Genomic DNA, 11,076 nt, shown 5'->3' on the forward strand with positions numbered 1-11,076 from the left:
TCGGTTCTGCTGTTAGTTGTCATTGGTTCTTAAAGACATTTTTCTTTCTTCTGATTTGTCGTTATAATAACTTTTCCCACCCCGAAGACTTTTCCACCCCAAAATTTCTAACAGTTGGTCTGCATCAGCGTTATGATTTGAGAATGTCAGAACGTGAGCTTCTGTATTCTGCATTTCTAATGAAGCCCAGGCCTAACCTGAGCAAGAATATGAAGAACCAGGCTGTTTTGAAAACATATGACGTTACTGAGAGACAGTTTTAAAGTCAGTAGCTTGATACAGACTTTATTTCATTATGGCTATGCGCCGCTCGACAACTTTGTTACCTCAGAATTTTTACCATAACTATTGTGTTCCCCATGACATTTGGCCAGAATACAACGTTCAGGGTTGCTAGCTAATAACTGGACTTTACTTTTTTAAAACGCGCATTACATTACTTTTTGGAACTCCTAGTTTCTAGAAAATACCGTGTCGTACTCAATTGTCAGCCCATACTGACATAAAAATAGATCCAGTGAACAAACTTTGACACCCGAGTGTAGACGCTGTATTTGCCAATTCTACCGCAACCATCTCCCCAGGATATGACGCCTGCGAGTACCCAACGTTGATCATCATCGCTAGCAGTTTGACCATTATCGATGGCTAGCGGTCCACCCGAGTCTCCCGCGCACGCGTCACCAAGTGTGCCATTATAATAACCTGCGCAGAACATATTCGATGTGACGGTATGTTTCTTGTGTGCTGCCTGGCACAAAACTTGGTCCACTATTGGTACTTTGACTTGGTGCATTCTTCTAAGGACCTCCCGACCGGTTTCCCTCTTTCGGCCCCAACCTGTAATGACCCCAATGTTCCCAGTCTTAAGCAACTCGCTATCATCGTCTATACTCCGCAGAGGAAGGTAGATAGGTCTGACGTAATCAGTGAATATGACGTCCGTTTTAAGGTGAATAAGAGCGATATCTGCATCGTAGTCGGCACGGGCACTATCGTAGTGATGATGAAATACGATCCTGTCCAGACTGATGATCTGTTCTCTGGATGGTTCAGCTTTTTTAGAGTACAATTTACCGAGGCGTACCTCAATATCACTTGGTAATAGACCTGTGGAAGATGAAGTCCTCAAGCTTTAACTTCCAGGAGTGACCAGGTAAAAATTTCTCCTTGCAAGTAAAACGGACATGAGAAGAAAGGAATACACAAATTTGGGGATACTGTTTGATTTGATTCTCGAAGGCAAAGTTATAAGCAATGTATGGAGTACAGTACAAAAAGTTAATATTTTGATCTTGGGAGTAAAAATGCTAAATGATACAACTGATTACATAGGTCAACCAGCCAGAGTGGATTTACATACTCTAATTTGTCACAGGTGTAACATCGATTTTGTATGATTAGTATGTGTAATCAAATGGCAACGAGTGAAAACCATTTGATTACCTTTTAAATATCGTGGGTGACAAATTAAGTCTTGTTTACAGACGGAGGCGTAAAATCGCTCGAGTACTTTATCCAACTGCTCGGGAAAAAACATCTCCAGGTTTTCCTCAAGGCTATTTTCGTCACACCACTTCTCAAAAACTCGCACCAAGATAATTGTGCTCTTTCGCGTATTTAAATTTTCGGCCGCTTCTTTTAATTTCGTAACTTCAAGGGTCACCATGTTAAATCTCGACGCCATCTTGGCTCTGATCGAGATACAAGAGATGTTACCATGGCAATTTTGTAATTTCAGGTGTGAAATTTAAAATTAACCCTGAAATTTCGCGCCAAAATTAAAGAGTAATTTGTCACCTATGATATTTACCCTTAAATTTATCTAATTTCTCCTTACAGTTGTACCACTAAATCAAGAATGAAGGCCATGAGATTATAGGAAATAAGCGATGAATATGGTAGCTTTTGATTAATTCTCCTTTAGAGTACCATGGGAAATGCATATATATGCACACTGATTTAAGTGTTTTAAGGGTTAGGGAGTATTCCTGTTTCTGCAATTACTTTCAGTCAGTTTTGCTTGCAGTTGATTTTCCATTTTTAACCTTGCCGTCAGTCTTTCTTTGCTATCAGAAACAGCTTAGAATTTCTCAGGATTTCGAGGTGCCACGAGTTAAACGTTATTGTTACTTCTAAAAAAATGTACCAGCAGATGCATCATAGCTTTGTTCTCCCCAGCACAAAACCATTTCAAAACTGTTCTAAGACTTTCAGCTTTTCAAAATTATCACACAACCTTTCACAAGGGTCAATGGCAGTCTAATCCCTCGGCCTCACTCCTGCCTCGTTTTCCGTGCGGGGTCTGGGTTTTTGGTGGGAAAAGCACTCTCGGATGTGTCATCGCGGAACTCAGAGCAAAATTTAAGTCAAACCGAGCTGATGAAGACAGACTGAGATTTGATTATTGGTTAAAGGCAACCTCGATCCTTATATCCGATAGCGCATGCGTAAAATACCTCTTACTCTTACCACCAAGAGTGAGACAGTGAGCAGCAGTGACAATCCATCTCTCAGACACAAGTGATCCTCCACAGAAGTGTTTGTTAGCCTTCTTGTTCCACAGACTCACTTGCCAGGGATAGTGACCTGCTTCCACCTTCGTACCGCCCACGATTCTCCCACGTCTCGTTAGGGTTGGCTTACCACAATCTAAAATACACAACAAACACAGTGAAATAAAACAAACAACGTTGCGCCATTTTGACTTCTCTTCAGTAAAGGAGCAAGACTGAATGGAAAAGATTTAACAAATGGTAAACACCACAGCGTACACTATTGAGTTATGGATGCACGCGGGAGGTTGCTAAGCACGAAAGAAGCGTCAGAGTCGCTCGAGGCGATAGCCGAGAGCGACTCTAGCTTCTTGAGTGCTTAGCAAACCTCCCAAGTGCATCCATAACTCAATAGTGTACGCTGTGGTGTTTACCATTTGTTTTATAACATAACATTAACACATTGTAGCTAAAGAGTTCCCTTTTGTTTGACAAATCTTACGTGACCAGAAAAAAACAAGCGCGCGCGGAAAAATAGTCTTTGCATTTGCTCACGTCATCAGCGTACACCCATGGGCAAATGGGGGACGCTAAATTGACCAATCAGAGCGCGCGCTTTACTTTGGTTATGTTATAATTATGGTTAAACCTCGCGTTTCCATGACTCCTGGTACTACACAAATCTGCCGCTATCAAGGTAAACCGATGCATGACGCAAAACAAATTCGAATCTACAAAGATAAGTAAGAGGAATTTCAATAAGGAAAAAATTCCTCTCTCTCAGCCAAAGAAGAAGCTGAAATATTTGCATGTATATTTAAATGTCGATTTACGCGATTTTTATCACGTGTCCGGCGAAGTTTGCCTCAAGTATAAAATAATGATAAATGGCAGCTTAAAATTTAAAACCCATGCACAACAATAATTTTTCTGCTTTGGTCGTCTTGTGATGAGACTAACCTGAGTCCAGCGCTCGCAACACCGTCAGATATGCGCGAGCCAGTTTGGTGCTTGCTTCGTTCGTTGCATTACAGACATACCAGCCTTCGTCCTCGCGAGTAACGAACACAATCAACAGATTACCACTTGACAAGACAGCAAAAGTACTTTTGTGCACGACTTTGTCATCTTTGTACCACGTGATTTTTGTATCAGAGGTTGAGGCCGAACACAGTAGAGTGGCGCTTTTTGTTTCTTTAATAGTCTCGTTGCTCGGCACTTGCCAAAATCGTGGCGGAGCTGAGAAAAATAAAGATTTGTATCTTTTATTCTTTTTATTATTATTATTATTCTAGGTATTATACACAAATGCCCGGTGGAACCGAATCCTGTGATCCGATTGGCTACTCGACTTTAGTTTGCCTCCGGGATTGCCCGCTTTGATTCCACAGAAAAAATTTTGGTACATGTTCTTTTAGCCGGACTGAATAATTTGCAACTTTTGGGATCTCTCCTTTGTTACGAAGACAACGTTTTCTGTTAGTTTTTTACTGGATTGAAATCACGTCGTGTCGAGTTTTATAAAAACTTTTTTTAAACTATTTGGTCAAACTTTTTGGGATATATTGATTCCTTCATCGACTGAGTTTGTTTGGCAACCATGTTCTGCGCTGGCCATCACGATGAAGACACTCGGTGATGCACGCCAATGAGACTCAGTGGACGCTACCTATCGAGGTCGATTGAGCTCAGCCATCTATCGTAGGTAACTGATTTAGCTCACCCTTCTCCCCTTCTTCCCCAACTTCTAAAAAAGTACGAACAAACTCCTGTAATTAAAACAGGTCTACTTACTGAGACATTTGGGGGCCTTTCCACTCCATTTACCGTCGGCCAAACACGTACGAGTCACGGGACCACGAATCTCATACTGAGGAAAACACGTGTAACGTATCATAGCGCCTTGTGGGTAATCATCGCCTTCAGGGGAGGGGTGCCTGGAGCCATCTTTCGGGTGGCGGGGGCCTGGACAACGGAAGCTTGCGTCGACTGCAGTTAAAATGTAAGTATGTATAATTCGTTAGCGTGAAAATGCGTCAACGTGCATTAATTTTGTTCGCAAGAAAACTATAAGCAAACAACACACATCAGATTTCGATGAACATTTCAAGTTAAATCCTTAAATTTAGCCTGACAGCTCTTTTCCCGATATTTTCTTTAAAAGACTGCGTGGAAAATTGGCGCACGGTTGGCAGTAGCTGACGCAGTTGCGCATGCCATGCGCTTGACCGCTGTGTTCCTCCTCAATGAGATGCAAGGCTCATCCTCACGTCTGGTTGGACAGAGAGGCACTGTGAGCGTCAAGGAGACTTTAATGGCAGCTAGTTGGATATTCCTCACTTTGAAGAAGCAACTCGTCAAGTATATGCCTGTGTAATAAACAGGCCTTTACCAACCTCGTGGCATTGCTTGAAAAAGTGCAAAACTTGTTGGGCTCTCAATTCCTTGCGCTACCGTTGCGAAGTTTTTACCAGTTTGTTTATCAACCGAATAAATGCCACCTGTCTCCCGATCACTCCAGAACAACCTGAAACGTAAAGGGAAGACGAAAAAAAGTGTAAGAACGAGAAAGTTGGTTGAGCTGTCTTAAATAAGGTCTAGTGGTTACGACATAATCATTAATCAACTGTTTTCTGTATTTCTTTGACTCTGTCATTCCATGGTTTTTTTTTTTTTCTCTCTTTCTCATTAAATTCGAATGTGATTCATTTTCCGTAAAAATTCGTCCACACCTATTTCCATTATTATCTTAAGTAGAAAAAAATCATCGGAAAGATGGAGTTAGCTAGTGAGCCAGTGATGCATTTTCATTTACGGATGGCCTGGTGATCACTAAGTACTATGTAAAAATCGAGCAACTAAACGTGCGCAACCGGGCCAGTCATTAATTGTCACCATCGCGTGCAGGAGAGGTTTGAAGGATTTTAGAGGTACAGAAGGGGAGAATCAGTCTTCACTAACAGAGCATAAAGGAGTATAATAAACAAAGGCTGATAGTTTCGAAAGAAACTGTTTAGGGCTGCGTCGGTGGGAATAACGAAATAATTTGGATATATCAACAAAGTTGAAATGGTAAATTGGCCACCGTAACGATTACAAAAGCTGACGTTTCGAGCTTTAGCCCTTCGTCGGAGCGAATAGAGGAATTGTGGGGCAGAAAATGGAGCTACGTTAATTATTGGTGGGTGCATGGCAACGAGAAAAACATGAATAAATTAGTGGAATGAAAAGCGTTCATTGATCCCTGTGGGATTTAGACTGCCGGTTTGAAAGATGAGCTTTTGTTCAAGATTTTTACGGCTTTCCGTGCCACCTAAGTGCAAGGAAAGACCGCAGATTGCCATATGTTGCTTGTATAATAAACAGATTGCTTTACTTCAGACCCTTCGGAGGTGGGGTTTATGTGACACAACCAAAATGCTCCAAACTCCCCTCCCCAATTAGGCGACAACCCTCCGGTCTCCTTGGGTAATAAAAAAACGGCATTAAATACTATACTTTCAGAGAATGGCCTTGAACGGCTCAATGAGATCCAGTTAAACAAATTTTTGTGATCACAAGGCAGCTAAAATTTGTAATCGGACGAATTATTTCTAAGCAGCTGACAATGTTACCATGATTGCAATTACATGCAGTGTGATTTTTACCTGTTGTTCAAAATGGCAAGGGAAAAGGGATGATTCAAGTACGGAGAACTGAGCAGTACACGACGCCAACGTCCCTGCAAGAAAACGTTATCAATCATGAGACCAATTTTATCGAAAAATGAAAAAAAAAAGAAAAAGTAATGAGAGAGGAGGGAGGGGAGTATAAGAATATTACCCAGCCTTGTAGAAAGATCAGATAAATTTTATGGCGACACAATCAAAATCCTTCGACCGACCCCACCCCTCTCCCCTAGCGGTAAATAAGGACTTGTCCCCAGTATCTCACCAGAAAACTCGAAAACACATTACTTTAAGTAATCGTCACCGACTGTGAGGAGGGATATACTCAAAGGAAAAAGTAGAACGAAAAAACAAACGATGCACTTCACCGTTAAGTCGGAGGTCTCTATTTTGTCGAGACCGGCATCTGCCCAGAAGATTGTCTGGGAAGCTTCGTCGATGATTAAACCATTTGGCCATTTTAAATCTCCCGAAACGACAATCCATCGGTTTTTTCCATCCAAATGAGCTCTTTCAATCTTTGGAACAGCTCCCCAGTCCGTCCAGAACATCCACCTGGTTGTATAAGTAGGTAATTGGCTAACGCTTTACGTTCTAACATCATCATGCATATTCTCCATACCGTTATTATATATTTCTTTTGGTAGTGACAAGTAGAATTTGTTCACAATCAAGAAATCCCCCTCACCCCCCCCGTACTCCTCTCCCCCACCCCCTGGAGGACACTCGCCATTGAGGATAATAACTCGGAAAAACAAACCTTCCAGTCTTGTAGAGGATAAGTGCCCTTGGCTTACCTAAGCCCCTCAGTAAGAAGAAATCCCTCCGTACTCTCCTCCCCCTCCCCCCCTTGGAGGACACTCTCCGTGAAGGATAATACCTCGGAATTACAAACCTAGTCTTGTGAAGGATAATTGCCTTTGACTTATCTAAGCCCCTCAGTAATGTCACGCGTCCCTGACCATTCGTGTTGGCTCGCTCTATACTCATGGACTTGACATCAGTCCAGTATATCAAGTCATTTTCAACATCGAGTGTCAATCCATCCAAAATTCCAACGTTTCTCCTGCATTGACAAATAGTGTCGCAAGTTTTATTATTGCATATTGTATCAGTCTCCTAGTTTTAAAATTATTCAAGAAACATTTTGATTTTTGCATCTTGTCTTTAAAATCACGGACGAGGTCAAAAAAATGTTCAAAACCAACAAAGAGGTGGCCCACTTTCCGCAGCTGGGTTGTTCACCAATGTTCTTAACAGGTTCTGAGTTCATCAAAAGAGAGTTTTTTGCTCTCGGCTTATCTAAGCCCATCAGTTAATTCGAGTTAGCTTGTTCAATACCATCAGTCCAGTGTAATTTGCCAATTGAAATGTCCAATGTTGAGGAATCCCAAAATGGTACTTCCTGTATTGGCACCTGCTCATGAGAAATACCGATCCCTTATAAAGCAATTTTCAATTGAGATGTCGAAAGTAATCCGAGATTGCATTGGTTTCCTTTACTTTACTCTGTGATTGGCCTAGAAATCTCGCGCCATTCTCTTAGATGCAAAACCAAAAACCCAATCACGATTTGGTCACCGGCGTTTTCCCGCACTTTAGGCAGATAGTTTTACTTTGAGTTCTCATTGGCTCTTAAATGTATTATCCTTTCTTCTGATTGGCCGTTGTGACTACACTCAATGAAAAAAGCGCTCTGTTACTTTAGTAGACCGACATCATTCTACCATGGTAGATCAAAACCTTACTACAAGTTTTTGTATGTGATCGTGCTTCATTTCCCCGCCTTAAGCTCTATAATGGTCTCTATAATATATCAAAGGGATAAGGAAACAAAAAAATTAAATACAAATGGAATAAGTGTAGTCAGAAGATGTCATGAGTTTTATGGAAATTGGTTGCCTCTGACTGTTTTTATTTCTGAAACAGACGTTTCGGCTAATGCTTTAGCCTTCATCAGTGATATGATAAACGAAGATCGTTATCATACGCTATTTTAAAGTTAAAGACGTGACGCGAAGCTGGCGCGCGTAAGTATGTATTTGATACTCGCGCGAAATCTTTATAGGCTTCCGGAAGTACGATGTGATCGTTCCCAGCATTCGGATCCAAAGTAGACTGCCAGGCTTCAAGGAAAAGTCTCTTGTGGTAATTAGTTTCGAAACCAACGACCCTGACGTTTGTAAAATCCATTTTATGGTCGAAAAGATGGACATGGCTTGCGACTTTGGAGTTTAAGTCAAAACCTGCAACTGCCTTTTTGTGCTCCGCAATTCTGGTCTTTAATGATCTTTCTGTTTGACCATAGTATTTAAAATTACACACAATTGCACACTGGGTGTTCAAATATGTATATGACGTAGACATTAGTCAAAAGTTTTCAAAGGCCACTGAAAGGGAAATAATGTTTACTAAACTCTTTCAACCCCAGATGTACTCTCTCCTCACAATTCCAAGACATCCTCCAGCAACTGGCCATGAAAAGAGACAGATTTATTTATCCGGATACAGCACTAAAATCTTTCATTGATTAGGAGCGGCCATCCCGAAATATCGCCCGGAGGTGGGCACGTGGAAAAGACAATCCGCACGTGGAAAAGACAACAGGCCGTTTGAGGGACGAAAAATCGTTACTAATCTGAATAAAAGCTAATTTTGATCACTCTTTACCATTACTGCTGCTCAGGTTAACTTCCAACTTCAAAAGTTTTAGCCGTTTTTTCGGAACAAAACAAGCCAAAATGCAAAATCTTCTTGTTCGACGCGGCCGAGAACGGATATGATTTGAAACTGGTAACAAACCGTAAATTCAAGATGTTTGCCATATTTACTCTTTTAAATTTGAGGACTGTTTTTGAATTTGTACATACCATGCATCAGCACCAAACATGGACTGTGCATTCGCTTCAGAAGCTGCTGTCGTTTACTGCCGTGTGCTGCTCTCGGATTGCGTGACATGCGAACCCACAAGTCCTTCCACATTGCAAGGGCAAACGTCTTTACTTCAAACACTCTTAGCTTCCTTTATATTCAGTATTATTTGTTTGGGGAACGTTGACGTATGCTTGAAGGTTTTTTAGGGAATGTTTCCCTTAGTTCGCATCCCTCTTCCTGAATAATTTCCATTAAGGAGAGGGATGTCTAACTGTATGGAAAGTGTTATACTATGAGCATTCCTTCTTGTTTTTCGAAAGGAAATGAAAGCTGGTCATCTTTAGCTTATAATGAGGAAAATGATGAATACGTGGTTCTTGCCAATAACGAAGCGCTCTCCAACCTCGTTACCAGGGTCCTTTCTCTTTCTCTGCTACTTTCTCCAGGGAGGAAGAGAGAGGACCCTGGGAACGAGGTTAAAAGTCGTGAGAAATATGTGAACACGAGCCAGAGATCTAAGAGCTCAGGGCCAAAAATGATATATATTTATATATGTACATCAAGCCTCAGCTTTTGGCTGGTGTTATATAATTCCTGTGGTCTGGATCGCCGTCTTACTGCCAAGAGCTGATGATTAACTGTCAGTAGCCTCCAATAGGAAAAAAAATAAGCTGTTAATTAGTTTAAAGATTTTAGTGTTGTATCCGGATAAATAAATCTGTCTATTGTTTCATGGGAAGTTGCTGAAAGATGTCTTTGAATTGTAAGGAAAGGGGACATTTGGGTTTGAAAGAGTTTAGAAAGCAATATTCCCCATCGATTTTTCGTTTACCCAAGCGAATAATTCGTCAAAGTTACCTCAATTACTCAAGTGACCGATCACAAAAGAATTTCTTGTCTCGAATTATTAATATTGCTAATTATTAAAATGCTAATTAATTTGTAGAAAGGTTATGAGAAGATAGCATTTCAATAAGGATAGATGGTTTGATTTTAGCACCAAATTCTCAGAGCTAATCTGTAACGAATGGATCGCGGACAGTCTGAAGAATTGATATTCAACTAAATCTTGGGCACTGAAAGATATTAGGGGAATGCCTCTTTCGTACAACCTCGTTCCCATGGCCCTGTACGGGGTTGTCTTTCGCAAACCGTGCGTTCATCTGACAAGGAAGTGAAGTTCCAAAAGGAGTTTTTATACAGCACTGGTTACATTAACGAATCTTCCACGGCCTTCTTAGGTGCACAGCTTTCAATAGATTGTTCCAGGCATTCTGTTACTACAGTGTAAACGGAGCGAAAGAGTAAAAGGCGCGCTAGTAAAGGCGCCGGGGGCCGAAACCCAAACCTTCCGTTTTTTTCGCTCCGCTACTACCACGCGGTTCGCCATTCGTTCCGTTTTATAATTGGACGTCAGGAAAAACCTCACGATATGTAGGGAAACACAAACTAAAACGCTCAGTAGCCAGGTTAGCTGCGGATTTTTAAACAAAGTTTAAATAGATGACAAACGTGAGTGGCATGTTTTTATTCACAGCGGGAAGTAATCCTCACGCAGAGTTCTGTGTCGCGTAACTTAACCCTCTTCTGAGACCAAAGTATGTCAATCAACAGAATTTTTGATCGGTCTCCCACAAATCATGCTTATTTTCAATCCACAAATGATAATGGCCTGTGAAAACTCTTGACCACTGTCTGCATCAAATTTTCATTCGTCTGACTTTTTCTCCAGCACAAAAGCCAGGTGCAGAAACGATCACATTCCGTTTCATCGTGACACAACTTTGAAACAGTTCCAGCGCAATTAATCAATGAACCGGGGGGATGCTTCTTTAGAGATTAGAAGGGTCGGTATCGCTGTTGGTTTCAGGAAAGAGAACTTTACAGCAAAGAGCTTTTCTTGCTTGAGGGCCAAATTACAGTTTACGAAACCTGAAAAATCAGTACTTTACACCAATTTTTTCATCCTGAGCCATCCTCGGTCATTTCTTCACAATTCCTCTTCCTTTTAGTAATGCCTACCATGGATGTATCAGAAA

The 11,076-nt window shown here is 41.2% G+C and overlaps 1 protein-coding gene across 1 annotated transcript; it reads right to left on the reverse strand.

The window, feature by feature from the left end:
- Nucleotides 1-269: 269 nt before the first annotated feature.
- LOC111328185 (clotting factor C) lies at nt 270-6,729 on the reverse strand. The gene is made up of 7 exons (XM_088745932.1): nt 6,532-6,729; nt 6,143-6,216; nt 4,892-5,022; nt 4,290-4,484; nt 3,456-3,734; nt 2,473-2,652; nt 270-1,110 (listed from the first exon to the last, which is right to left on the reverse strand). Exons 1-7 carry the CDS (start codon nt 6,712-6,714, stop codon nt 488-490), a joined length of 1,665 nt encoding a protein of 554 aa, XP_088602058.1. The 5' UTR covers nt 6,715-6,729; the 3' UTR covers nt 270-487.
- Between the last annotated feature and the right edge of the window lie 4,347 nt (nt 6,730-11,076).

The sequence above is a fragment of the Stylophora pistillata genome, chromosome 14 (genome assembly GCF_964205215.1).
Source record: "Stylophora pistillata chromosome 14, jaStyPist1.2, whole genome shotgun sequence".
NCBI classification, from domain to species: Eukaryota; Metazoa; Cnidaria; class Anthozoa; order Scleractinia; family Pocilloporidae; genus Stylophora; species Stylophora pistillata.

Coding starts and splice junctions, on each gene's coding strand:
- LOC111328185 (XM_088745932.1), bottom strand. CDS start 6,714: ATGTTCTGGACGGACTGGGGAGCTGTTCCAAAGATTGAAAGAGCTCAT. Junction 5,023..6,142: donor CTTGCCATTTTGAACAACAG/GTAAAAATCACA, acceptor TTTACGTTTCAG/GTTGTTCTGGAGTGATCGGG. Junction 3,735..4,289: donor AAAGGCCCCCAAATGTCTCA/GTAAGTAGACCT, acceptor TATTTTTCTCAG/CTCCGCCACGATTTTGGCAA.